We start from the raw sequence: 27,999 nt of genomic DNA on the forward strand, positions 1-27,999 counted from the left end.
AAAGTGCTGAAGGCTTTTTAATAACATCTCTGCTCCACGCCCGGGGCAGTGGTTTAATAGGAGCTGGGATTACAACTCAGGAGGCTCTGGGCTCCCCCTGCCGCGATCAGAGATCACCCAGAACAATGATCAGGTCCAAATGTGAGGCGACTACATCAAATCATCTGGCGGCTAAGCACATTCACCCCATACCCGGTACCGTCCTTAGCGCTAGAGCGAAGGAAGCAGGGGGAGGAGACAGTCACAGCAGCCTCATTACGTGGGACTCTACTCAAAGCGGCTCAGACTGATTGAAAGGACGGATCCGTTCCTATGCCACGGTGGCTGCTGAAGCAGATTCCCGCTGGCCCATCGGCTCGATCGCATGCAGCTAAACAATCCCCAAGGAAGGCGACCAAATGGAGGCAGGTTTAAAGTTCTTGCTTCATGCGCCAACTTTGCGGGATCTCCTCCTCGCCGCTCTCCGAGTCCGAGGCCACCTGGAACTCTCGGGGCCCCGGCGTGAGGTGGAACACAACCGGTGTCTGACTCAAAATGGGATTGGTTTGCTGCAGGCCCAAAATCCACTTGGCCAAAGTGGCCTGGTCTCCTGCCCCGGCCATGCACATGGCAGAGATGGGGCCTTCCACCACTGCAGGGGACAGGACAGAGAACAGAAGCAGCGTCAATATTAGCAAACCCCACAGCACAATGGAGCAGTGGACTCCAGTAATGCCATCGGAGTGACTGGAAATCAGGATTCTTGGGTCCTAATCTCACCTCTGCCCCTCCCTCCGCAAGGAAACTGTCAATTCACCAAACAACAATAATCCTCCACCCTCAGGAGGGAGGCGGCTTGTCTGTCAAGGACTTCGGGTCCCTGGTGCAAAGTCCACACAGCCAGGAACTGTTTTTTTCACCCGGCATTGAAATGTGGCCACCTCTGGGGAAGAACACAACAGCTACCACACAGCCGCTTAGAACAGAAGTCACTATCGTATCCCGCTGCAGAGGAGTTCTGATTTGACATGTTCAGGTAGGGAAGAAAAGTATCTGCTGATCTAAGTAACCTTAATACTTTCTTTCTTGGGGGATCAGATATAGAGATAAGAGGGGGAGGAAAAAGATCATTCTTATTAGCCTGCGATTGCTCAGAAGCTGGATAGGAGTCAGCAGGGGGCCCTTGTTGCCAAGGCGGCTAATGGCATTTTGGGCTGTATAACTAGGGGCACTGCCAGCAGATCAAGGGACGTGATCATTCCCCTCTATTTGACATTGGTGAGACCTCATCTGGAGTCGTGTGTCCAGTTTTGGGCCCCCCACTACAAGAAGGATGTGGAAAAATTGGAACAAGCCCAGCAGAGGGCAACAAAAATGGATTAGGGGGCTGGAGCACATGACTTATGAGGAGAGGCTGCGGGAACTGGGATTGGTTAGTCTGCCGAAGAGAAGAATGAGGGGGGATTTGATAGCTGCTTTCAGCTACCTGAAAGGGGGTTCCAAGGAGGATGGATCTAGACTGTTCTCAGTGGTGGCAGATGACAGAACAAGGAGTAATGGTCTCAAGTTGCAGAGGGGGAGGTTTAGGTTGGATAGTAGGAAACACTATTTCACTAGTAGGGTGGTGAAGCACTGGAATAGGTTCCCTGGGGAGGTGGTGGAGTCTCCTTCCTTAGAGGTTTTTAAGGTCAGGCTGGACAAAGCCCTGGCTGGGATGATTTAGTTGGGGTTGGTCCTGCTTTGAGCAGGGGGTGCGACTAGATACCTCCTGAGGTCCCTTCCAACCCTGCTATTCTAACCAGTGCCAGGGCTGGTTTATGCAGACCTCTCTCAGAAGCTCTGGATTAGGATGGGGACTATTAACTGGGGCAGTAACCTTCATCCACCGCTGAGCAGGGCTGGATTTGAACTGGTGACTTAGAGGTTGACAGCAAACTATTACAAGCGTTGGAAGCTTATACCGAGGGGGAGTGGCTTTGGTTAAGAGGTGGAGTTAGGCACTGGGAAACTGGACACAGGACTCCAGATGAGGCCTCACCAATGTCGAATAGAGGGGAATGATCACCTCCCTCGATCTCAGCTTAGGGTGAGTGAGGACACAGAGGTCGATTAGCCTATGGAACAGCCTCCAGAGGGATGAATCAATTTCTGGGCTCTATTTCTGTTTCACTGCCAGCTGCTCTGGCTCTCCTGTTGCCCGACTGTCCCAGTAGATTTGATTGGCTCTAAATGTGCCCCCACCTCAGTGGCCCAGCCCCACGTGTGTTACCTTCATCCACGTAAAATTCCTCGTCGTCCCAGAGGCCCCGGTCCAGGTCCAGGTCGAGGTGCATGGGGTAGTACAAGTTCCTCTCGGAGTCGATCACCTCTTCCTAAGGGGGAGGGGGGGGGAGATATTTATACAGGGGGAGTAAATACCCCCCCCAAACACCTCTACCTCACTCAACCGCTACCCAGCACCCCTGAGCCGCATGCATCTCTCTGCCCTCCTGGGACAAGCCCACTCTTCAGCTTGTGCGGCCCCTGGATTTCCAGAGAAAGATGCCAGAATGGCAGCCCAGTGCGTCTGCAGAGCCAACTTCCTGTCCGATCTCCCCGAGCCAGCCCTGGACAGACCCCCCAGGTGGAAGAGGGGACCCCGGCCTCTCCAGCGAGGCTGTTGGTGAGGAGCCTGGTCACTGCAGATTGTGCTGGGGGTTTCGACGATACGTTCACCAGCCCAGCTAGGAATGAGCTGAGACCTGGCAAACTCATTATGTGCAGGCCGACGAATGGCGTCAGGTGGAGGTAATTATTGGTCTAGGGAATAGAACTGGTGCCCCCGAGAGGGGAAAAGCCCCATATTCCAGTCTCTGACTCCCCTGAGCAAGCCAGTCCCCATGCTGGGGGTCAGAGACAGCACCCCCTATAGGGGAAAAGCCCCCATAGCCCACTCCCCACACCCCATGAACCAGCCCCTGCCCCACCTCCACAAGACTTACAGCGTTTCCAGAGTGACTCAGGTCATTCACCAAACCAGCACCAACTCCGTGGTGTTTGCAGTGCAGGGAAACAGCCTGGAAATACAGACCCTCCTCCCCAGAGCCCACAGCTGGCAGCCCCAGGCCTACGCAGAGAGGCAAGGCCATTCTTTACCTTTTCTTCAGGAGGCAACGGCTCTCCCCGGAGTATATAATAATAAACACACGTCTTCTTCAGCCACAAGGGGAAGGGGCCCTCGACAAACACGGGCCTGGCCGGATTGTGGCGAGCCAGGAGTTCCTGCTGATCAGGGCTCTGGATTCCTAAAGGGAGGGGAAACCACACACGCCACAAACCGAGGATTAGCCACCCGGGGAGAGAATGAACATAATCCAACGGCTCTGCGCTGAACGGCCTTCGCACCAAGCCAGAGCACCCCAGGCGGGGAAGCTCTCCGGAGCACAAGCCGCGTACAGCCCCCAGCTGCCAGGCTGTGATTCCTACCCAGGAGCTGGGCTTGTGATCGACAGGCAAGACTCCCCAGATGCGCGCCTGTTACCCCAGATGCAATGCTCCACAGAGAAGCTTAGCTCGTTAGCGTCTCTAAAGACACTGGGCTCCTCAGCGCCGGAGCAGCGTCGTTATTTAACGGGGGAAGGAAGGGTTAGAGGCGAGGCTCTAAGGAAGGTGAGCAAATCCACGTCAATGGGGTAGAGACATGCCCCCATACCCCCCCGAACGTCCCCCTCTGAGTCTGTCCAGGGTTGCGTGGGGCTTAGAAATCACGAGCCACGTGGGCTGCTTCCCCACAGCCGGGCTGCTTCCAGCCAGCGGCTCGAATGGCCGGACGCCCTCAGTGCCGACGTCGCCTCCAGCTAAGGCAAAGGCGACACACACAACAGGCTAGAGACTTTTCGCTCCCACGTAATCCGGCACCGGCCAGTCAAAGGCAAAGGGGTCCGGGGCATCCCGTACCTACGATGTGCGGCTGGGTGATCTCTTTTCCGGCATCCGAAATATCCGTCAGAGGCCTCTGCGGGGATGAAGACGCCTTTGTTAGAGACAGCATCCTTCACACGCATGGGCTCCCTGACTCGCTCCCCCAGTTCAATACAGCCCGGCAGGCTGTAGATCCCAAGAGGCCGGGCCCCCTGCCCGAACTGGGGACCGAGCCCCGGGAGGCCGGACCCCAGGTAACAGGAGTAAACTCCTTGGTGCATAGAACAGTCTAGAGGGTGCTCCATGCCCCAATTGCCGCAAGCACCTTCTCCTCTGCATCAGGCTGTGCTAGGGGTCGTTCGAGCTGACCAGAGCTTTGCCTCCATCAGCAGCAGCCGCCTGCTCTTTCTGTGACTCCACCGCTGTGCGGCAAGAGGCCCTGGTACGTTAGAGTCCCTTCCTCCGCAGTGCTCACACCCCGGCGCGCGAGAGTCAGTCACTCCCATGGCTACGCGCAACGCGCTACGGCCGAGCGCCTCTCCTTACCTGATAGACCGTGACCGTGGCGCTCAGGTCGGCGGCAATCCGCTGCAGGCTGATCCTGGCGAGGTCGACGGGGTCTCGGGGGAGGGCCGCCGGGACCGGGTACGGGTTGACATGCTTGAATTTGGGGAACCAGTACATGAGCCGCTGGTACTTGCGAACAGGATGGCTCTTCTCGCCAAAGATCTGGAGCAGCAGGAATTTCGTCTGCTTGTTGGGCATGATGCCTGCGCAGACGAGGGAGGAGAGGCACGTAAGAGACGCAGACGGTGCCTTCACCGGCCCTCACCATGGAGACTAAGGGACAGAGGGGTTAAGCGACTTGCCCAGTTCAGACGGGGAGTCAGTGGCAGAACTGGGAATAGAACCCAGGAGTTCTGACTCCCACTCCCCCCAGCCCTAACCACTAACCCACACTGCCACTATGGGTGTTCGGGCACCCCGCACCCCTACCATAGTTCTCCATCTGCTCCAAGACTTGGATCCCGCATTCCTGCTGCCTCGGGTAGTGGTTGAACATCCTCTGGATGAAGTTGCGGGCCACGAACACTTCCTTGGGGAAGACGTCCAGGATCTTGTTGTAGACGTCGAGATCCCGCTCCACCCCAAACTCCGGCATCTTCCTGAGGGCCGCGTTGATGAACTCGACATGACCTCTGCGCCGGACGTCCCTCTGGCAGAAGAGCTCCACCGCTCGGCTGAAGGCGGCCTTGGTCCTGTCTCCCTCGTGGGCCCGCTCGAAGAGCTCATCAAAGGGCACCAGGGACCCATCACGGAACCCTCTGTCTTTCTCCTTGTCCCCCCTCGCCGTGGGGACGAGCTCAGAACGGCTCAGGGCAGCGCTGCTCCGGATGCGCCGCGCAGGCACCGGCCAGACGCACTAGCAGAGAATTGGATACAAACGGCGCCTTTAGCAGCTGTCATGTTACCTGGTGATTAGAGCGCGCTCAGTGGGGCAAGGCCCTAGATATCAGTACCACAGTCCACAGTGCCATTCCATTCCCCTGGCTCACGGGCACTGGACGCCAGCTTGCAGGCCAGCAGTGACTGGCACCATTTGACAGCTGCTTAGCAGCCTGTGTGCAGTGAAACCGCGGACCGATCCGCTGCGACACCACTCGTACGAACGGGCGCCTGCTGCCCCTCTTTCCCCAGCCCTCAGATCACAACAAATGGGAGCGGGGATGGGGGGCTTTGTCCTGGGGGGCGAGTGGGAGAAGAAGCCAGATCCATGTGGGCGAGTGGGGGGAGCCAGATCCATGGGGGGCTGTGCCCTGGGAGGGGAAGCTGGGGGGGCAGCTGGATCCATGGGGGGCTGTGCCCGGGGGGCTGAGCTGGCGGGGGCAGCTGTGGGTTTAGGGAATAGAACCCCAGAAGTCCTGACTCCCAGTCCCTGCTTCCCCCAAACACACGCACAATCCCCTCCCTGGGGCGTCACACCACAGGGCTGCCCACGTGCCCCGAGTTGGTTTCCTTTGGACTGGGAGCTGCTGCCCTGCTGAAGGACGCCTGGTACCTGGGCACAGCTGCTTCCCTGCAGCCATGGGCGAGCCCTCCCCGGCGCCGCTTGCCGCAGGATGCCGCGTCCGGCAGAGAGCCCTCGGGCCCGGAGCAGCTTCCGCACACAGTTCATGGTGGGGGGCTTGTCCCTCGGACACGGGGCGGAGGCTGGCGAGGAAGGAGGCTGCTGCTGGAGCTGGGAGACTCAGAATGACGGAGCAGGCTCAGCCATGCCTGACCTCCAGCGTTTGCTTGAAACAGACAGAGAGGGAACTTAGAGATTGACCGTAGGACACGGGGACAGGAAATCTACCGGGGGGGGGGGGAAGGGAGAGCTCCCCATCACCTGTTCAGGCGCCCCTCCATTCATGGTGCCCCATATGCATCCACACACACTGCGTCTGTGTCCCCCCCAAACACATTCAGCCCCCCCCGTGCCCTGTCCCCAAACTCCCATATACCCCCCACGGGGAGGGGAGGCCTCCAGACCCTCAACACGCCCATCCCCTCACCTCACACTTCCCGGACACTCCACCTCCCGCCCCCCACCACACGGGCATGCCCCCAGCCCCCCAAAACCCCATCTCAACCCCCAGCTCTCATCCCCCCAACCTGGGCATGCCCCCAGCCCCCCAAAACCCCATCTCCACCCCCAGCTCTCATCCCCCCCATCTGGGCATGCCCCCAGCCCCCCAAAACCCCATCTCCACCCCACACCTCCACCCCCAGCTCTCAGCCCCCCATCTGGGCATGCCCCCAGCCCCCCAAAACCCCATCTCAACCCCCAGCTCTCATCCCCCCAACCTGGGCATGCCCCCAGCCCCCCAAAACCCCATCTCCACCCCCAGCTCTCATCCCCCCCATCTGGGCATGCCCCCAGCCCCCCAAAACCCCATCTCCACCCCCAGCTCTCATCCCCCCCATCTGGGCATGCCCCCAGCCCCCAAAACCCCAACTCCACCCCCAGCTCTCAGCCCCCCATCTGGGCATTCCCCCAGCCCCCCAAAACCCCATCTCAACCCCCAGCTCTCATCCCCCCAACCTGGGCATGCCCCAGCCCCCCAAAACCCCATCTCCACCCCCAGCTCTCATCCCCCCCATCTGGGCATGCCCCCAGCCCCCCAAAACCCCATCTCCACCCCCAGCTCTCATCCCCCCCATCTGGGCATGCCCCCAGCCCCCCAAAACCCCATCTCCACCCCACACCTCCACCCAGCTCTCAGCCCCCCCGATCTGGGCAGGGCACCCAAAGCTTCCCACCCCCCATATCCGACCTCAGCCGGCCTCACCCCACTGGGCGCCGCCATTTTAGCACCGCCCCCCCCCCGTTTAATCCCTGCCGGGTCAGGGGGCGGAGCCAATCACACGCCTCGCTTCTAAGTCCCGCCCACTCCCAGGCCCAGGTGGGCGGGGAGCCCGTGGGGCAGAGCCGGACACGTGGGTCCCACTTGCCCCCCCCTCTCCCGGGCAGGGGGCGCGCCCCTGAGTCCCACCCCCCGGCAGAGGGCCCGGACTCCTGGGTTCTATTCGTGGCTTCCCCCTCACCCCCCGATTTTGGCCAAGTCCCTTCCTTTGTGCCTCGGTTTCCCTGGCTGGGGTGAGGCTGAATCAGCCAGTGCCCCGGGGCTGCCAAGCCCTTCGCACCCCGCCCCAGACGTGCCCGGACCGGCGGGATTGCCTGGTTCCCGGCTGGTTACAGAGCAGGGGGCACCTTGTCCCAGGTGGGGGGCACATGGGGCAGAGCCAGGTAGGAACCGTCTCGCCCCCCCCCCGAGTCCGGGTGGGAGGGCTGGCCTGCAGCCGGGAGGTTGGACAGAGCCCCCCAGCCCAAGCATGAGGCTCTGCTATTATTTAATATGCCCTCCTCAACCCCCCCCCCCACATACACACAGATCACGCCCCCCCCCCCCCATTATGTCAGGCGCTGTATAGACACAGTCCCTGCCCCACAGCGATGGAAGGGTCAATGACCCCATTTTACAGCTGGGGAAACTGAGTCACGGGGCAGGGGAGTGACGCACCCAAGGTCACTCAGGGATTCTGTGGCAGAGCCAGGAACTGAACCCAGCTCTCCTGAGGCCTAGCCCAGGGACCCCCTCCTCCTCCATCCCCTCGCTGGCCCAGAGGGTGCCCTGGCTTTCCGTTCCCCAGCCCTGCTTTACCAGACCCCCTGCCGGAGGCGGGGGAGCAGGCCTCCAACTTCAGCTTTATGGACAGCAGGGAGGGAACGTCACCTTCCCGCTTGATTCCTCCCTCGGGCCTGTTCTCTCCTGTGAGGGTCACTTGGATCCTTCCTCACACCTGCCCCAAGCTGTGGCACGGCCACTGTGAAACACCTGCCGGGCCCCACCCCAGAGGTGGCTGCACCTCAGCCAGGGGCGGCTCTAGGCACCAGCAAAACAAGCTGGTGCCTAGGGCGGCAAAATCTAGGGGGCGTCCCCTGCGGCCGGGGGGGGCGGCAGGCTGGGCCGGCGGACCTGCCGCAGTCATGCCTGCGGGAGGTCCACCGGAGCCCCGGGACGACTGGACCTGCCGCAGGCATGACTGCGGAGGGGGCGCTCGTCCCGCGGCTCGGCTGGACCTCCCGCAGGCATGACTGCGGCAGCTCAAGCGGAGCCGCCGGACCCGCGAACCGTCCGCAGCCGCGGGAGGTCCAGCCGAGCCACGCGGGACCAGCGGTCCCTCTGCAGTCATGCCCGCGGGAGGTCCGCTGCTCCCGCGGCTCCGGGGCGCCTCCCGCGCATGACTGCTTGGGGCGGCCAAAAACGTAGAGCCGCCCCTGACCTCAGCACCAGGTGAGAGTCCTGGTATAAACAGCTGCTGTGTTCCACCCCTGGGTGACTGTACCTCAGCGCTGGATGCGGGATCTCCGTATAAACCAGAAGTAGCTGGATTTCAATAGGGGATTATGTGATCCCTGCCTTTATGTTGTATATGGCTTTGTGACACCCTGAAAGGTGTGTCTATAAACATGGGGCTGTGGCGACAGACGAAAGCAGCAGCTTCCCTCTTTGGAGCATTGCATGTGCATTGCTCCAGGAGATGTGTGCAGGGGCGGCTCTAGGAATTGCGCCGCCCCAAGCAGGGCGGCACGCCGCGGGGGGCGCTCTGGCAGTCGCCGGTCCCGCGGCTCTGGTGGACCTCCTGCAGACGTGCCTGCGGAGGGTCCGCTGGTCCCATAGCTCTGGTGGACCTCCTGCAGACGTGCCTGCGGATGCTCCACCGGAGCCGCGGGACCAGCGGACCCTCCGCAGGCACGTCTGCAGGAGGTCCAGCGGAGCCGCCTGCCGCCCTCCCGCAGCACGCCGCCCCAAGCACGCGCTTGGCGCGCTGGGGTCTGGAGCCAGCCCTGGATGTGTGTATCGTCCCCATTATTCAAAAGGAGAAACTGAGGCACGGGGCGGGGACGTGACTTGTTCATGGTCACACAAGGAGGCGGTATGAGAAGTGAGACTAGAAACCCAGGAGCCCTGGCCCTAACCACTAGACCTCCCCGCTGCCCAGGCGCCTCTCAGAGCCAAGAATAGACCCAGGAGTTTGACTCCCAGCCGCCACCTGCATTAACCCCGGAGCAGCTGTGAATTCAGGAGACAGAACCCAGGCGTCCTGGCTCCCAGCCCCCGTCCCCTCCTGCCACGGGGATAGAACCCAGGCGTCCTGGCTCCCGCCTCCTGCTCCCGCCCCTCCCCCCCAGACAGGGACCGCACCCAGGCCTCCTGCTTCTTTCAGAGCCACCCCCACGGCAGCGCTGGCTCGTCCCCCACCTCGGGACCTGCCACCTGGCCGGCTCCCACCGCCGGTGGGTGGGGGAAGGCGGCGGGGGGCGTGTCTGGCCCCACGAGGGGGCGTGTCCTGCGCAGGGATTGGTGGAGGCGGGGGCGCTGGCCGGCCCCCCTGTCAGAGCCAGGAGCGGGGCGTGGGGTTGGGATGTGGCAGCTCCGCGGAGCCTCCGCCTGGGTGGCCGCGGGAGCCCCTGGGCTCCGAGCAGCCGGCGCCCCACGCCCGGGGGCAGGAGCTCCCCAGGTGGGTGGATCGTGCGGGGCAGGGCGAGCCGGGGGGGGAGCCGGATCCATGGGGGCTGTGCCCTGGGGGGCGAGTGGGGGGAGCTGGATCCATGGGGCGCTGTGCCCTGGGGGGCGAGTGGGGGGAGCTGGATCCATGGGGCGCTGTGCCCTGCGGGCGGAGTGTGGGGAGCTGGATCCATGGGGGCTGTGCCCTGGGGGGCGAGTGGGGGGAGCTGGATCCATGGGGCGCTGTGCCCTGGGGGGCGAGTGGGGGGAGCTGGATCCATGGGGCGCTGTGTCCTGGGGGCTGAGTGGGGGGAGCTGGATCCATGGGGGGCTGTGCCCTGGGGGGCGAGTGGGGGGAGCTGGATCCATGGGGCGCTGTGCCCTGGGGGGCGAGTGGGGGGAGCTGGATCCATGGGGGGTGAGGGGGGGGAGCTGGATCCAAGGGGGGCTGTGTCCTGGGGGGCGAGTGAGGGGAGCTGGATCGAGGGGGCGCTGTGTCCTGGGGGGCGAGTGGGGGGAGCTGGATCCATGGGGGGCTGTGTCCTGGGGGGCAAGTCGGGGGAGCTGGATCCACTGAGTCTGTGCCCTGGGGGGGCGAGTGGGGGAAGAAGCCAGATCCATGTGGGCCAGTGTGGGGAGCTGGATCCATGGGGGGCTGTGCCCTGGGAGGGGGAGTTGGGAGGCAACTGTGGGTTCAGGGAATAGAACCCCAGAAGTCCTGACTCCCAGTCCCTGCTCCCCCCCCCCCCACTAGATCCTGCTCCCTTCCAGGATCTCCCAGCTTGCCTGGGGTAGGAGCCAGGGAGCCAATGGGGTGGGAAGAGGGGGAACCATGAGGGGCCGGGCTGCTGGCTCCCTTGTGGCAACACCCCCCCTTGCACCGAAATTGGCACCGTGCATTTGGGGGAGCCCCCCCCATGGAATCAGGGTACCTGTCACTCATCCCTGAGCTGGTCTGCAGCCAGGGTGTGCAGAATGCACCGGGCCGGCCCCACCGCTGAGGGGGCATTACACCAGGCTGGCTTTTGGCCCCAGACAGGGTTAGTGGCTGGGGGGGGGGGGTACGGGGGGAAATTGGCTGCAAGTTTTGCCACTTTGTTACTTGCTCAATTTGCTTATTGACCTGCCAGAATGAATTATAATAATTAACCTCGTGGAGGGGGCTGGGGCCAGCACAGCCAGAGGGAGGTGGCGGGAACTGGATTATTTAGCTGCACGATTCAGTTCCCTGGCGTTGGTGTTTTGCAACCTTTAATTACTGAATGGGAGCGTCTCACCCGCCCTGCGAGCTGGGCACGTCGGATGCTTCCCCAGAGGATGCCAAGTTCCCTGAAATCCCTCCCATGCTCCACCCCGTGCTAACCTGAAACCCACACTCCCCTGCCTGGGCTGGGATAGAACCCAGGAGTCCTGATTCCCTGCTCCCAGAGCTGGGATAGAACCCAGGAGTCCTGACTCCCCCATCCCCTGCTCTAACCACCACTCGCCTCCCAGGGCTGGGATAGAACCCAGGAGTCCTGGCTCCTCCCTCCCCTGCTCTAACCACCACTCCCCTCCCAGGGCTGGGATAGAACCCAGGAGTCCTGATTCCCTGCTCCCAGGGCTGGGATAGAACCCAGGAGTCCTGACTCCCAGCCCCCATCCCACTCTAATCACTTAGGTGGACCATGGCATTACCCTATTCCCCCCTCTTAATTCCAGATTTTGACCTAAGCCTCGTGATCAGTCTGTGTGAGGTGCCCCCCCCTTGCACCCGCACAGCACGTGAACACAGGGAGCTGGCACGGATGCCAGGCACAATGTGGCCGCTCCGTCCCGCGGTGACCCGGCCTGGCTCCGAGCTGCAGTCGGCTTTGTTCTCTGGCCCTGATCCGTTTGCCTTGGCAGCGAAAGCAGGAGGTGGCATCTCGATTGAGCCAGTTCCGGTCACCGCATCCAGACCCTGAGTACCCGCTCTCAGGCCTGTGGTGGGGCAGGGACCTTGCGAGGGCGTCTGCGCCAGCCCCTCTGCACTGAAGTGGGACCCGGTAAACCCAGCCCATCCCTGCCCGCTGTTCGTCCCGCCTGTTCTGAAAACTCTCCGGCCATGGGGATCCCACGGTTAGCCTCAGCCCCCTGCCACAGCCGCAGCCATCGGCGTCCAACACCACTGGGGCTGCGAATGCGACTGTTCCTCATGGACCAGGGCACAGGCAGTCAGACCTAGGAGTTGGAACCGCAGGTCAGCGGCAGAGCCGGGGCTGGAGCCAGCGCAGTCGCAGCTGCAGGGAGTGCTACTGCTGGGCTTAGGAGCATGGCCCAGGAGCCCATGGTGCCAGGCGCTGTACATTATTTATTAGGTGTATTACGGTAGCGCCGAGGTGCCCCACCCATGGCCCAGGACCCCATGGTGCCAGGCGCTGTACGTTATTTATTAGGTGTATTACGGTAGCGCCGAGGTACCCCACCCATGGCCCAGGACCGCATGGTGCCAGGCGCTGTACGTTATTTATTAGGTGTATTACAATAGCACCGAGGCACCCCAGCCATGGCCCAGGACCCCTGGTGCCAGGCGCTGTACGTTATTTATTAGGTGTATTACAATAGCACCGAGGCACCCCAGCCATGGCCCAGGACCCCTGGTGCCAGGCGCTGTACGTTATTTATTAGGTGTATTGCGGTAGCACCGGGGCACCCCAGCCATGGCCCAGGACCCCATGGTGCCAGGCGCTGCACACAGCCCAAAGACACCAGCCCTGCCCCAAACACCTTCCAGGCCTACCAATGCTGTTGCACACGCTCTGCTTCGCTGCTTGGCAGTGGGTTGAAGCGCGTGGCAGCGTTGGCGGGATCGGGGCCAAAGCGTCAGACACGAGGTGGGGGCAGCTGGGGGGGCAGGGAACAAGGAGACGATGCTGATGGGCATGGCGGGCAGTGGGCTCGGCTCTAAGCCGTCGTACCTACACGGTGCCTGTCCCCATGGTTTCTGGTCTGGAGGAGGAGGGCCGGCTCCAGCCCCTGTTGGAACCTCACCCACCCAGACCCCTTTTCCTCCCCACACATAGGGAGCCAGTATTCAGTCCGTGGGCCCCATGGCACTGCCTGCCCCCCCCCACACACACACGCCCGCTGCCAGGCTCCCGGGATCACTCCCACCTGGGTCTCCGCTCAGAGCCAGCCAGATCCGGCTCGACTCTGGGTGGGCTCAGCTCCATCTGGGAATGCTGGGCCCTGCCCCATGGAGCTGGGGGCTCCTGGCCCCACTGGAACGGCTCCCCGTGCCCAGAGCAAAAGGACAGGAGAGCAGGAGCCTCTATTTGCTATTGTCTGCCATTGCACCACTGCTCTGCCGGTGCCCCTCACTCCCGACCCGCAGCCCCTGCTAGCCCAGCCCTGGGCCCCCCCAGCTCTGCCGGTGCCCCTCACTCCCGACCCGCAGCCCCTGCTAGCCGACGCCGTGGCCCCCCCTGCTCTGCCGGTGCCCCTCACTCCCGACCCGCAGCCCCTGCTAGCCCAGCCCTGGGCTCCCCCAGCTCTGCCGGTGCCCAGAGGCAGATTATAGTTTTGTGGGGCCCTTGGCCAGAGCAAGTGGGGGCCCCTCCCCACCCCTTCTGCTTGCAGGCCAGTTCCCCGCCTGCCTGGCGCTCCAGCTGGGAGGGGGAGGGGAGGTCTGGGGACTCATTTTTCTGGGGCCCCCGGGCACAGACCCCATTGGCTAATCCGCCACTGCCAGCGCCCCTCAGTCCCAATCTGCAAAGCCTCCCCGCCGGCTCCTTCCGGCCGGTCGGCCGGGCAGTGGTGTGGATCCGGGGTTCGAGCCACCAGGGTCAGTTTGCAGCTTCACAGCCTGTTCGGTCTGTGATCATAGAGACCTCCCGGCTGGCTGGGAGAGGTCACCTGCCCCGAACCCCCACCCCACAGGGTCACCTGCCCCAAACTGCCCCACCGGGTCACCTGCCCCGAAGCCCCACCCCACAGGGTCACCTGCCCCAAACTGCCCCACCGGGTCACCTGCCCCGAACCCCACCCCACCGGGTCACCTGCCCCAAACTGCCCCACCGGGTCACCTGCCCCAAACCCCCACCCCACAGGGTCACCTGCCCCGAACCCCCAACCCACAGGGTCACCTGCCCCAAACTGCCCCACCGGGTCACCTGCCCCAAACCCCCACCCCACAGGGTCACCTGCCCCGAACCCCCACCCCACAGGGTCACCTGCCCCAAACTGCCCCACCGGGTCACCTGCCCCGAAGCCCCACCCCACAGGGTCACCTGCCCCAAACTGCCCCACCGGGTCACCTGCCCCGAACCCCACCCCACCGGGTCACCTGCCCCAAACTGCCCCACCGGGTCACCTGCCCCAAACCCCCACCCCACAGGGTCACCTGCCCCGAACCCCCAACCCACAGGGTCACCTGCCCCAAACTGCCCCACCGGGTCACCTGCCCCAAACCCCCACCCCACAGGGTCACCTGCCCCGAACCCCCAACCCACAGGGTCACCTGCCCCAAACTGCCCCACCGGGTCACCTGCCCCAAACCCCCACCCCACCGGGTAACCTGCCCCTCACCCCCAACCCACAGGGTCACCTGCCCCAAACTGCCCCACCGGGTCACCTGCCCCAAACCCCCACCCCACAGGGTCACCTGCCCCGAACCCCCAACCCACAGGGTCACCTGCCCCAAACTGCCCCACCGGGTCACCTGCCCCGAACCCCCACCCCTCCGGGTCACCTGCCCCAAACTGCCCCACCTGGTCACCTGCCCCGAACCCCCACCCCACTGGGTCACCTGCCCCAAACTGCCCCACCGGGTCACCTGCCCCAAACCCCCAACCCACAGGGTCACCTGCCCCAAACTGCCCCACCGGGTCACCTGCCCCAAACCCCCACCCAGCTGGGTCACCTGCCCCAAACCGCCCCACAGGGTCACCTGCCCCAAACTGCCCCACCAGGTCACCTGCCCCGAACCGCCCCACAGGGTCACCTGCCCTGAACCCCCCACCCCACCAGGTCATCTGCCCCAAACTGCCCCAGTGGGGCACCTGCCCCGAACACCCCACCCGGTCACCTGCCCCGAACCGAACTCCCCAGGTCTCCTGCCCCAAATCCCGCACCCCACCGGGTCACCTGCCCAGAATCCCCTCCCCCATCCCAAAGCCCTGCCCCTGAAATCCATTCAGGGTTCCAGCAGGACACGTCTGGAGCAAATATTGATTGAAGTGCAGAGGTTAGTTTGCAGGAAGCTCATTAAGCAAATCCTTAATGACAGTCAGCAGGGCTCCTCTGGGCAAGGATCACCCAGCGCCTGCCAGGTGCAGGGGTTGCTTTAAAGCTCCAGCCTCTGGGAGGCTCCCACCTCTCGCTCACAAACGAAATGATCCTGCTCCCCTCCCAGGGCTGGGGCTAGAACCCAGGTGTCCTGGCGCCCAGCCCCCTGCTCTAACCACTAGACCCCACTCCCCTCACTGGGGCTAGAACCCAGGTGTCCTGGCTCCCAGCCCCTTCCTCTAACCACTAGACCCCACTCCCCTCCCAGATGTGGGGCTAGAACCCAGGAGTCCTGGCTCCTGCCCCCTGCTCTAACCACTAGACCCCACTCCCCTCCCAGATGTGGGGCTAGGACCCAGGTGTCCTGGCTCCCAGCCCCCTGCTCTAACCGCTAGACCCCACTCCCCTCACTGGGGCTAGAACCCAGGAGTCCTGGCTCCCAGCCCCCTGCTCTAACCACTAGACCCCACTCCCCTCCCAGATGTGGGGCTAGAACCCAGGAGTCCTGGCTCCTGCCCCCTTATCATTCAATAATGCTCCCTCCCTTTTGGCAGGTCTTCAACATCAGGCTTCTCTCCCCAGGGGTTCTCTCCCCGGCTCCAGGGGGCCAGATCCCCATCTCGCCTCCAGAGAGCGGGGTACATCCTGGGGGGCTGCTGGTGCTCCCCCTCCCCCGCTGGCCTTGGGCTGCTGGGCGACAGCCACTGAGAGCCCCAGCAAAATCCCCTGACTCGGAGTGGGGGCAGCACCACGTGGCACCAAGGGCCTGTGGTGGGGGAAGGGCACAGGGCTGAGCGTTGCTGTGATGCTTCCAGTGCAGGGGGACCCACAGAGAATCAAGCTCCTAAGTACTCTGCCCTCTGCGACGCAGACTTATTGCCGCTCCACAGAGATCTGGCAGGGCAGGGCGCGTGTGTGCCACTGCCCTTTGCTGCATGGAATGAGAGCAGCTCTGCTGTGTGTCATATGCCCTATAGTGCTACCAGCCAGTGGTGATTCTCCTTCTGCTCAGATGTGGGGGCTGGTGCTTCGTGACCAGAAGGCTCCAGATCCCATCCCGGTGGGGCCCCACGCTCACACCCCGCGCGCTCCATTCACAGGTGCCACTGAGCGGCCATGGAGGAGTCCACGCGGCTGGGTTACTGCATCGTGGCCGGCAGCTTCGTGGCCTTCCAGTTCTTCTTCTCGGCTGTCAGCCCCCAGCTCTCGCTGGCGCTCAGTCGCCGCTACTGCAGCCTGACCACCGTCAAGAAGTGCGAGTGGAACTCCAGGTACCGCAGTCCTCGGGGCCTGAGGGGAACAGGACAGAACCCAGGAGTCCTGGCTCCCAGCCCCCCAACATCTAACCACTAGACCCCACTCCCCTCCCAGAACTGGGGCTAGAACCCAGGAGTCCTGGCTCCCAGTGCACTAACCACTAGAACCACCCCCCTTCCAGAGCCAGGGTTAGAACCCAGGAGTCCTGGCTCCCAGCCCCCCAACGTCTGACCACTAGACCCCACTCCCCTTCCAGAGCCAGGGTTAGAACCCAGGAGTCCTGGCTCCCAGCCCCCCAACGTCTGACCACTAGACCCCACTCCCCTCCCAGAGCCAGGGATAGAACCCAGGAGTCCTGGCTCCCAGCCCCCCAATGTCTAACCACTAGGCCCAGCCCCCAGCGGGAGCCGTCCGGACGTTCCTGGTGGGCTTAGCCTGAGAACATCCTGGCAGCCGCGTGAGGCGTCTGATGGGCTGAAAGGAGCCATTGTCTGCCCCGGGGGCTGGGCGCTCGGAGCAACGTGGTGGGGCCGTGTGTGATCCGGGGGGGGCACGGGGGGGGCTGAGCCGCGTGTGATCCCCTGGGGGGGGTCGTGGGGGGGGCTGAGCCGCGTGTGATCCCGGGGGGGCCATGGGGGGGGCTGAGCCCTGTGTGATCCGGGGGGGCCATGGGGGGGGCTGAGCCCTGTGTGATCCGGGGGGGGCTGACCCCCCTGCATGTCCCTCTCAGGTGTGTCTCCACCCTGCACGCGCTCATCGTCGGCCTCTTCTGCCTCTACATCCTCTTCTTCGATGAAGCCGTTAACGCCAACCCCATCTGGTGAGCTCCCCCGGTGCCCCTCACTCCCGACCCGCAGCCCCCTGCTCCCTGCCCCACAGCTCCCCCGGTGCCCCTCACTCCCGACCCGCAGCCCCCTGCGCCCTGCCCCACAGCTCCCCCGGTGCCCCTCACTCCCGACCCGCAGCCCCCTGCGCCCTGCCCCACAGCTCCCCCGGTGCCCCTCACTCCCGACCCGCAGCTCCCTGCGCCCTGCCACACAGCTCCCCCGGTGCCCCTCACTCCCGACCCGCAGCCCCCTGCGCCCTGCCCCACAGCTCCCCCGGTGCCCCTCACTCCCGACCCGCAGCCCCCTGCGCCCTGCCCCACAGCTCCCCCGGTGCCCCTCACTCCCGACCCGCAGCCCCCTGCGCCCTGCCCCACAGCTCCCCCGGTGCCCCTCACTCCCGACCCGCAGCCCCCTGCGCCCTGCCCCACAGCTCCCCCGGTGCCCCTCACTCCCGACCCGCAGCCCCCTGCGCCCTGCCCCACAGCTCCCCCGGTGCCCCTCACTCCCGACCCGCAGCCCCCTGCGCCCTGCCCCACAGCTCCCCCGGTGCCCCTCACTCCCGACCCGCAGCCCCCTGCGCCCTGCCCCACAGCTCCCCCGGTGCCCCTCACTCCCGACCCGCAGCCCCCTGCGCCCTGCCCCACAGCTCCCCCGGTGCCCCTCACTCCCGACCCGCAGCCCCCTGCGCCCTGCCCCACAGCTCCCCCGGTGCCCCTCACTCCCGACCCGCAGCCCCCTGCGCCCTGCCCCACAGCTCCCCCGGTGCCCCTCACTCCTGACCCGCAGCCCCCTGCTCCCCCGGTGCCCCTCACTCCTGACCCACAGCCCCCTGCTCCCTGCCCCACAGCTCCCCCGGTGCCCCTTGCTCCTGACCCACAGCCCCCTGCTCCCTGCCCCACAGCTCCCCCAATACCCCTCACTCCCAACCTGCAGCCCCCTGCTCCCTGCCCCACAGCTCCCCCGGTGCCCCTCACGCCCGACCCACAGCCCCCTGCTCCCTGCCCCACAGCTCCCCCGGTGCCCCTCACTCCCGACCCACAGCCCCCTGCGCCCTGCCCCACAGCTCCCCCGGTGCCCCTCACTCCTGACCCGCAGCCCCCTGCGCCCTGCCCCACAGCTCCCCCGGTGCCCCTCACTCCAGACCCGCAGCCCCCTGCTCCCTGCCCCACAGCTCCCCCGGTGCCCCTCACTCCCGACCCACAGCCCCCTGCGCCCTGCCCCACAGCTCCCCCGGTGCCCCTCACTCCTGACCCGCAGCCACCTGCACCCTGCCCCACAGCTCCCCCGGTGCCCCTCACTCCTGACCCACAGCCCCCTGCGCCCTGCCCCACAGCTCCCCCGGTGCCCCTCACTCCTGACCCGCAGCCCCCTGCGCCCTGCCCCACAGCTCCCCCGGTGCCCCTCACCCCTGACCCGCAGCCCCCTGCGCCCTGCCCCACAGCTCCCCCGGTGCCCCTCACTCCCGACCCGCAGCCCCCTGCTCCCTGCCCCACAGCTCCCCCGGTGCCCCTCACTCCCGTGCCGCAGCCCCCTGCGCCCTGCCCCACAGCTCCCCCGGTGCCCCTCACTCCCGACCCGCAGCCCCCTGCGCCCTGCCCCACAGCTCCCCCGGTGCCCCTCACTCCCGACCCGCAGCCCCCTGCTCCCCGCCCCACAGCTCCCCCGGTGCCCCTCACTCCCGACCCGCAGCCCCCTGCGCCCTGCCCCACAGCTCCCCCGGTGCCCCTCACTCCTGACCTGCAGCCCCCTGCACCCTGCCCCACAGCTCCCCCGGTGCGCCTCACTCCTGACCCGCAGCCCCCTGCTCCCCGCCCCACAGCTCCCCCGGTGCCCCTCACTCCTGACCCGCAGCCCCCTGCTCCCTGCCCCACAGCTCCCCCGGTGCCCCTCACTCCTGACCCGCAGCCCCCTGCTCCCTGCCCCACAGCTCCCCCGGTGCCCCTCACGCCCGACCCACAGCCCCCTGCTCCCTGCCCCACAGTTCCCCCGGTGCAACTCTCTCGTGACCCGCAGCCCCCTGCTCCCCGCCCCACAGCTCCCCCGGTGCCCCTCACTCCTGACCAGCAGCCCCCTGCTCCCTGCCCCACAGCTCCCCCGGTGCCCCTCACTCCTGACCCGCAGCCCCCTGCTCCCTGCCCCACAGCTCCCCCGGTGCCCCTCACTCCTGACCTACAGCCCCCTGCACCCTGCCCCACAGCTCCCCCGGTGCCCCTCACTCCTGACCTACAGCCCCCTGCACTCTGCCCCACAGCTCCCCCGGTGCCCCTCACTCCTGACCCGCAGCCCCCTGCTCCCTGCCCCACAGCTCACCCACAGCCCCCTGCTCTCCCAGCCCTGGGCTTCTCCCCCCCGCCCACAGTTCTGTAGCTGGCTGCAGCCCATGCTCGGAGTTGGGGGCGGGGGGCAGATTTGCTCTGGTCCATTTCCCAAGCCCCGTCTCTCACAGCTGGTTGGAAGGTGCCAGCCCTGGGCCGGGCAGGGGGGTGAGCGGGGGGTCCCGTGGGCCTGGGGTCACATGGTGGCAGAGGTGATAAAAGGCTGGTTTGTGCCTGGGAAGAATGGCCCCCTTGTTCCCCGCTGCCAGGAGCCAGAGCCGACCGTGCAGCTGGCATCAGCTGGGCATAGCCACTCGCATTGGGGAGCGGAGCCCGGGGGCTGGCACGGTGCCCGGCAGGGGGGTTGCATGCAAGGAGGATCTGGGGCCCAGGCACTGGGGGGAGTGAGCGTCTGAAGGGGGGAGCAGGCCCCACGATCTGCCCCCTGCCTGTGTTCATGTTCCACCTCCCCCCCACCCCGTCCCACGCCAGCCCCTCATCCCCTGACTCCTTGTGCTTCCAGGGGGGACCCTGACCTGGTGAAACTCAACGTGGCCATCACCTGCGGGTACCTGCTCTACGGTAAACGCTGGGGGCACCGCGCTGCCCCTGCTGGCCGGCCTGGGGACTGCGACCCCCAGCTCCTGGGCCTCCCTGACCCGGGGGGACCCCAAAACTGGGATTTCAGCCACAAAATCATCTAAAAACCTGAAAAAAACGGGGAAAGTTCTTACAGTTTTGGTGGCTTTTTCCTTGTAGGGTGACCCGATGTCCCGATTTTATAGGGACAGTCCTGATTTGGGGTCTTTTTCTTATATAGGCTCCCATTACCCCCCCCAACCCCATCCCGATTGTTCACACCTGCTGCCTGGTCGCCCTATTTCCTCCTAGAGCTGCTGGGGCCAGGCTCTGGGGCTGAGGCAGAGAGCAGCAGTGGGGCGGCTGGACCCTGAAACCCCACCCAAGTGGGAGCCGTTTGTCCCCCCCCCAAAGCTGAGGATCCCAGCAGTGGATGGGAGCCCCAGGAGAAATCCAGATGCCCAGCCCAGGGGGAGGCTCTCCCAGGCAGTGACCGGTTCGTCGGGCCCCAGGGCCGGCGCTGAGGGGGCGCCAGGGGTCGCCCACCGGCTACGGGCCCCGCTCCGAGGGAGGGGGCGGGAGCTGCCCGGCGAGCGGGAGGGGGGATGTGGGGGGAGTGTTTGGGGTGGGGGGGCGGCTGTGTGTGTGTTTGTGCGTTTCCCCATTGCTCAGCCTGACCCAGCCCCCCCCCCCCCCCCGGGCCCCCCGGCACACTGACCTGCCCCCCACCATTAAACCCCCTCGCGCTCTGTTCCAATTCCAGATTTGCTGCTGCTCCTGCGCTACTGGAAGACGCTGGGCGACTCCCTGTTCGTTTGCCACCACTTGGTGGCGCTGTACGCCTACGGCTACGTGCTGGTCAGTGCCAGGCCCGGCCGGCCGCCCTGGGGCAGGCTCCCTCCCCTGTCCCTGCCCCCCAGATCTCTGCTCTCTCTCTGCTTCCTCTGCACCCCCCAGCTCTTTCCTTTGCCCCCACGCCGAGGGCAGCGGCTGGCTCCATGCAGGCTCCAAATTCAGCTTCAACCCCCCCCTTTAAACCCTGCTAGAATCCACCCCCCCACCCCCACCCCCACCCCCCGCTTCAAGTCAGACCTCAGATTTCAGCCCCCGTTCACCAGCCGGCGTCCCCCCTCCCAGGCCTGGCGGGGGCGGGGACGCAGCCAGAACACAGGAGCTAAAGGCACCTGCCTCCGGGAGGCTGGGCTGGGTTTGGGGGTAAGGGGCTGGGAGTCACGAGCGCTGGGTTCGAAGGGGTCTGGCCGCTGCTGGAGACGGGATACCGGGGTAGATGGGCCCAGGCCCTGTTCTGCAGCAGGGAGGGGCTAATCTCAGGGGGGGTTAACACCAGGAAGGACCCTTAGATCTAGTCTGACCTCCTGCGTGGCACAGGCCGGAGAATTTCACCCACCTCCTGCATGAGAGATTAGCTCAAGGCAGAGAGCGTGGCCAGGCCCTGGACTCCCCGCTTTGTGTGCGGCTCGGGGTGGGCACCCTGGGGCGGATGGCGAGGGCTGGACCAGGGAGGAAGGATGGTCACAGACAGCCTGGGTGACCCTGGGCCAGTTGTGTAGCTGCTCGGTGCCTCAGTTTCCCCTTTGTATAATAGCTCTGCACACACACACACACACACACACCCCTGCCAAGGGCATCGTGAGGCTAAATACACCAACGATGGTGAGGTGCCCAGATGCCACGGTGATGGCAGCCGAACGGCGCACACGCTGTGCTGGGAGACAACTGGGCTTTTCCCACACACACACCCAGGCGGCTTCCCTTGGTGGCCAGCGACTCACCAGGAGCCGTTTGCCTCCGCAGCCTCAGCTGCTTGTTAGCACCAAAGCTCCCCGGGCCCAGCTCTGTCAGGGGCGGCACCAGCTGCCCCCGGGGAAGGGGAAAAGCCCTGCATGGGGCAGCGGGGTCGGGGGGATCCTCTCCCCCACTAAGGGCTCATGCGACGCCCTGAAGGGTTAACGGCCCTTCCCCAGGTCTGCTCAGCCCAGCGCTGCTGGTCCCAGATCACTGGGGAGGAGCCTCGTTGGCTTCCGAATCGGGACTTTCTACCAGTATTTGGGGTTCACCTTATGAACTGGGGGGTTGCAGCTGTAGCCGACTTCCCCTGGCGCTGGCAGCTTTATCCGTCCCGCTGAGGGCCAGGACGCTGCTTTGCCTTTGCTGCGAGAGCTGGATTCTCCCGGGACTCCAGGAGCTGGGGATTGAAACCGACTCTCGCCCGACTCTGGGAGCTGGGGCGTCGGCTCGGTAACCGGGGGCGCTGGGGATCAAGCTGTGTTCCAGCCTGCAGCGTCTTGGGTAGGGTCGGAGGGACTTATGAAAAGTCAGGGGGGCAAACCAAGGTGTGGGGGAGCATAGGAAGTGACGCCCCTGCTTGGCATCGGCCAGGCCTGTTAGCATCGGCCAGGCCCGTGAACCGGGCTACTCACTTGGGCCGTGTTTTCGCCTGGGTCAGTCTCCCCTGTTTGTGGGGCCGTCGGGCCCTCAGATCTTAGCCAGCGGGAAGAGTCCGGCCCCAGCCCCAGCTGGCGTCTCTCTCCCCACTGTGCCCCCTGCGCTGCGCCCCGGCCATGGGAACATCTGAACGTTTGTGACTCCTTACCAAGCCCCCGGCCCTCCCTGGTGTGACCCTGGTACTGAGCTCCCATGGGGATCAGCCCCCCCACAGCTGTCAGACACAGCCCCACCAGCGGGGGCGGACACCCAGAGGGAGGCGGGCCGCAATACGTGGACAGCTCTTTGAACAGGGGTGGGGCAGGTTGAGATTGGGAGCCACTCACAGAGCTGGGTAGGGGAGACCCAGGGCTGGGGTTGTGGGGCTGCGGGTCGGGACTGAGGGGCACTGGCAGGGCTGGGGTGGGGGGCAGGATCCCAGGGCTGAGCTAGCAGGGGTCTGTGGGTCGGGACTGAGGGACACTGGCAGGGCTGGGGTGGGGGGCAGGATCCCAGGGCTGAGCTAGCAGGGGTCTGTGGGTTGGGACTGAGGGGCACTGGCAGGGCTGGGCTAGCCAGGGTCCGTGGGTCGGGACTGAGGAGCACTGGCAGGGCTGGGCTAGCGAGGATCTGTGGGTCGGGACTGAGGAGCACTGGCAGGGCTGGGCTAGCGAGGGTCTGTGGGTCGGGACTGAGGAGCACTGGCAGGGCTGGGCTAGCGAGGGTCTGTGGGTCGGGACTGAGGGGCACTGGCAGGGCTGGGCTAGCGAGGATCTGTGGGTCGGGACTGAGGGGCACTGGCAGGGCTGGGCTAGCGAGGGTCTGTGGGTCGGGACTGAGGGGCACTGGCAGGGCTGGGCTAGCGAGGGTCTGTGGGTCGGGACTGAGGGGCACTGGCAGGGCTGGGCTAGCGAGGGTCTGGGGGTCGGGAGTGAGGGGCACTGGCAGGGCTGGGCTAGCGAGGGTCTGTGGGTCGGGACTGAGGGGCACTGGCAGGGCTGGGCTAGCGAGGGTCTGGGGGTCGGGAGTGAGGGGCACTGGCAGGGCTGGGCTAGCGAGGGTCTGTGGGTCGGGACTGAGGAGCACTGGCAGGGCTGGGCTAGCGAGGGTCTGGGGGTCGGGACTGAGGGGCACTGGCAGGGCTGGGCTAGCGAGGGTCTGTGGGTCGGGACTGAGGGGCACTGGCAGGGCTGGGCTAGCGAGGGTCTGGGGGTCGGGACTGAGGGGCACTGGCAGGGCTGGGCTAGCGAGGGTCCGTGGGTCGGGACTGAGGAGCACTGGCAGGGCTGGGCTAGCGAGGGTCTGTGGGTCAGGACTGAGGGGCACTGGCAGGGCTGGGCTAGCCAGGGTCTGGGGGTCGGGACTGAGGGGCACTGGCAGGGCTGGGCTAGCCAGGGTCTGGGGGTCGGGACTGAGGGGCACTGGCAGGGCTGGGCTAGCGAGGGTCTGGGGGTCGGGACTGAGGGGCACTGGCAGGGCTGGGCTAGCGAGGGTCTGGGGGTCGGGATTGAGGGGCACTGGCAGGGCTGGGCTAGCGAGGGTCCGTGGGTCGGGACTGAGGAGCACTGGCAGGGCTGGGCTAGCGAGGGTCTGTGGGTCGGGACTGAGGGGCACTGGCAGGGCTGGGCTAGCGAGGGTCTGTGGGTCAGGACTGAGGGGCACTGGCAGGGCTGGGCTAGCCAGGGTCCGTGGGTCGGGACTGAGGAGCACTGGCAGGGCTGGGCTAGCGAGGGTCTGTGGGTCGGGACTGAGGGGCACTGGCAGGGCTGGGCTAGCGAGGGTCTGTGGGTCAGGACTGAGGGGCACTGGCAGGGCTGGGCTAGCCAGGGTCCGTGGGTCGGGACTGAGGAGCACTGGCAGGGCTGGGCTAGCGAGGGTCTGTGGGTCGGGACTGAGGGGCACTGGCAGGGCTGGGCTAGCCAGGGTCCGTGGGTCGGGACTGAGGGGCACTGGCAGGGCTGGGCTAGCGAGGGTCTGTGGGTCGGGACTGAGGGGCACTGGCAGGGCTGGGCTAGCGAGGGTCCGTGGGTCGGGACTGAGGGGCACTGGCAGGGCTGGGCTAGCGAGGGTCTGTGGGTCGGGACTGAGGGGCACTGGCAGGGCTGGGCTAGCGAGGGTCTGTGGGTCGGGACTGAGGGGCACTGGCAGGGCTGGGCTAGTGAGGGTCTGTGGGTCGGGACTGAGGGGCACTGGCAGGGCTGGGCTAGCCAGGGTCTGGGGGTCGGTATTGAGGGGCACTGGCAGGGCTGGGCTAGCGAGGGTCTGTGGGTCGGGACTGAGGGGCACTGGCAGGGCTGGGCTAGCGAGGGTCCGTGGGTCGGGACTGAGGGGCACTGGCAGGGCTGGGCTAGCGAGGGTCTGTGGGTCAGGACTGAGGGGCACTGGCAGGGCTGGGGTGGGGGGCAGGATCCCAGGGCTGGGCTAGCGAGGGTCTGGGGGTCGGGACTGAGGAGCACTGGCAGGGCTGGGCTAGCGAGGGTCTGTGGGTCGGGACTGAGGGGCACTGGCAGGGCTGGGCTAGCGAGGGTCTGTGGGTCGGGAGTGAGGGGCACCGGCAGGGCTGGGCTAGCGAGGGTCCGTGGGTCGGGAGTGAGGGGCACTGGCAGGGCTGGGCTAGCGAGGGTCTGTGGGTCGGGACTGAGGGGCACTGGCAGGGCTGGGCTAGCGAGGGTCCGTGGGTCGGGACTGAGGGGCACTGGCAGGGCTGGGCTAGCGAGGGTCTGTGGGTCAGGACTGAGGGGCACTGGCAGGGCTGGGGTGGGGGGCAGGATCCCAGGGCTGGGCTAGCGAGGGTCTGGGGGTCGGGACTGAGGAGCACTGGCAGGGCTGGGCTAGCGAGGGTCTGGGGGTCGGGACTGAGGAGCACTGGCAGGGCTGGGCTAGCGAGGGTCTGGGGGTCGGGACTGAGGGGCACTGGCAGGGCTGGGCTAGCGAGGGTCTGGGGGTCGGGAGTGAGGGGCACTGGCAGGGCTGGGCTAGCGAGGGTCTGGGGGTCGGGACTGAGGAGCACTGGCAGGGCTGGGCTAGCCAGGGTCTGGGGGTCGGGACTGAGGGGCACTGGCAGGGCTGGGCTAGCCAGGGTCTGGGGGTCGGGAGTGAGGGGCACTGGCAGGGCTGGGCTAGCGAGGGTCTGGGGGTCGGGACTGAGGGGCACTGGCAGGGCTGGGCTAGCGGGGGCTGCGGGTCGGGAGTGAGGGGCACCAGCAGGGCTGGGCTAGCGGGGGCTGCGGGTCGGGAGTGAGGGGCACTGGCAGGGCTGGGCTAGCGGGGGCTGCGGGTCGGGAGTGAGGGGCACCAGCAGGGCTGCGGGGGGTGGACTCTGCTCATGGCTCTAGGTCCTCAGGGAAGTGACTCTGCCTTGGGGTCTGTGAGTCCAGTGACCCCCCCCACCCCCCCCACCCCACCCCGTGCTCTTTTCCTGCCTTTCTTCCTGCGGGGGCCCAGCTCGGCGCCCCCCGTCTCGGGGGTGGTTCCCGAGCAGGCCTGGGGCGGAGGATCCGTCCCCTTCTCTCTGCTGGGGGGGGGTCCCGCCCGCGAGCCCCCTGGGGCAGGGGAGTAACGGCCTCTCTCTCCCCCAGAGCCGAGGGGTGCTGCCCTATTTCGCCAACTTCCGCCTCCTGTCTGAGCTCTCCACCCCATTCGTCAACCTGCGGTGAGTCGGGGGGGGGCCCGGGGGGGCTGGAGCTGGGGGGCTCGAAGGTGCCTGAGCGTCCCAGTGGGACCCGGATTCAGATTTTCCCGAGGCGCTGGGGGATGGGGATGGGGCCGCTGCCCCAGAGGATGCTGGGATGCACAGTGTGGGGAGGCGGGCTGAAGGGTAGGGCAGGCAGTGACCCTAGATCAGTGGGGCTGGGAGTTAACACCCCTTTGACTTGCATCAGGGCAGCTTCACCCTTGACCCGGGCTGGGCAATTGGCTCAGGCTCTCGGCAAACTCAGGCAGCGTCAGTTACCCCTCCGGCTTAATGAGAGCGCTGATGTGATCATGTGACTCCAGGAGCTGGAGGGGGCGGGGCCCGGGGCTGTTTAAAGTGACGGCGCTCCTTTGTCGTGGCCCAGGTGGTTCTTTGACACCGTGGGGCAGCCCCGCTCCTCCTGGTTCGTCCTGGCCAACGGCCTGGCCATGACCGTGGTCTTCTTCCTGGTGCGCATCGCCGTCATCCCCAGCTACTACGCCCGCGTGCTGGCCTGGTACGGCACGCCCGAGTACGCCCGCCTGGGGCTCGCCGTGCAGGTGGCCTGGATTGCGCCCAGCCTGGCCCTGGAGGTCCTCAACCTGGTCTGGATGTACAAGATTGTCCGGGGCTTCTACCGGGCCTTCTGCCGGCCCCAGGAGCGCCAGCCGGCCTGCGGCCACGGCGACTGAGCGGGAGCTGGACTTCCCCAGGGGGCACGGCCGGGGGCCCCAAGAGCTGGACGATCCACGCTAGTTCCCATCAGAGCCCACAGCCACAGGAACCCCCTGGCCTGGCACGTGCCCGCCAGGCACCCGGACTGACCCCCACGGAGCGCCAGGCACGGGCGGGCACCTCGGACACTCATGGAGATCACAGACTGGCATATGCCCCAGGCACCCAGGAAACCCATGGGGCACCGGGACTGGCACTGAACACGGGACGTCTGGCTGGGAGCCCGGTGGGGCCCGTCTGTGGGGCTGGCAGTGCCCCTCGCAGGGGGCTAAGGCTGCCCAACCCCCAGCTAGGGGTGTCCTTGGGGGGGCCTGCGTGTCCATGCATAAGGGGCGCAGAGGCTCCAGCTGGGTGGGGGGTCCCATGGGGCAGAGCAGGGAGCCATGGTAGGGCCACGTGAACGGCTTCCGCAGGCCCCCGCGCCCCCTCCCACTCCTGCAAAAAGTGGGAGGAGCCCCACACTACTGGGCTGGGGGGGGCCCATCTGCACTGAACCCCCGAGGGCCAAGGGGTCTACGTAGCTTTTGAGGACACCCCTGTGCCCCAGGATCCTGCAGTCTGACCCTGGCCCCTCCCTCCCAGACGCCTCCTGGCCATAGCACCCCCCGGCCATAAAGCCCTGGCCCCTGCAGTGGCGGGGGGAGCTGGGAGGGCACACGGGTCCCAGCAGGGGTGTCTCTCCCACAGGTCAGCCCCCAGCTAAACCTACCACTGGGGCCCCAGAGACCCGGGGTCTAGTCCCTGCCTCTGTGCCTCAGTTTCCCTGTCTGTTAAAGGGGGACAATGCCCCTTCATCTGTGCCTTCTCTCTTCAGAGTGGGAGCTCTTTGGGGCAAGCCTGTCCCACCCTCTGTATCTGTGCAGCGCCCGGCACGGCCGGGGGCCCCAATCTCAGCCTGGGCAGCGCCCGGCACGGCCGGGGACCCCGATCTCAGCCTGGGCAGCTCCCAGCACGGCCGGGGACCCCGATCTCAGCCTGGGCAGCTCCTG

The 27,999-nt window shown here is 65.9% G+C and overlaps 2 protein-coding genes across 5 annotated transcripts; one reads left to right on the forward strand and one right to left on the reverse strand.

Moving 5' to 3' along the window:
- Positions 1-33: 33 nt before the first annotated feature.
- Positions 34-7,310, reverse strand: ECSIT (ECSIT signaling integrator). 3 transcript variants are annotated; one of them, XM_044994903.1, is made up of 8 exons: positions 7,212-7,310; positions 5,939-6,173; positions 4,876-5,302; positions 4,426-4,649; positions 3,916-3,973; positions 3,115-3,263; positions 2,249-2,351; positions 34-631 (listed from the first exon to the last, which is right to left on the reverse strand). In XM_044994903.1, exons 2-8 carry the CDS (start codon positions 6,053-6,055, stop codon positions 411-413), a joined length of 1,299 nt encoding a protein of 432 aa, XP_044850838.1. In that variant the 5' UTR covers positions 6,056-6,173; positions 7,212-7,310; the 3' UTR covers positions 34-410. The 3 variants fall into 3 exon arrangements, with proteins under 3 accessions (XP_044850838.1, XP_044850837.1, XP_044850836.1); XM_044994902.1 differs by having other exon boundaries at positions 7,197-7,239; XM_044994901.1 differs by lacking the exon at positions 7,212-7,310 and adding an exon at positions 6,269-6,288.
- On the forward strand, positions 623-27,999 carry LOC123353644 (TLC domain-containing protein 4-like). 2 transcript variants are annotated; one of them, XM_044994924.1, is made up of 7 exons: positions 623-1,015; positions 16,280-16,450; positions 17,167-17,256; positions 20,102-20,160; positions 20,921-21,015; positions 26,181-26,254; positions 26,661-27,999. In XM_044994924.1, exons 2-7 carry the CDS (start codon positions 16,296-16,298, stop codon positions 26,965-26,967), a joined length of 780 nt encoding a protein of 259 aa, XP_044850859.1. In that variant the 5' UTR covers positions 623-1,015; positions 16,280-16,295; the 3' UTR covers positions 26,968-27,999. The 2 variants fall into 2 exon arrangements, with proteins under 2 accessions (XP_044850859.1, XP_044850860.1); XM_044994925.1 differs by lacking the exon at positions 623-1,015 and adding an exon at positions 9,812-9,945.

The sequence above is a fragment of the Mauremys mutica genome, chromosome 20, assembly GCF_020497125.1.
Source record: "Mauremys mutica isolate MM-2020 ecotype Southern chromosome 20, ASM2049712v1, whole genome shotgun sequence".
Classification (NCBI taxonomy): domain Eukaryota; kingdom Metazoa; phylum Chordata; order Testudines; family Geoemydidae; genus Mauremys; species Mauremys mutica.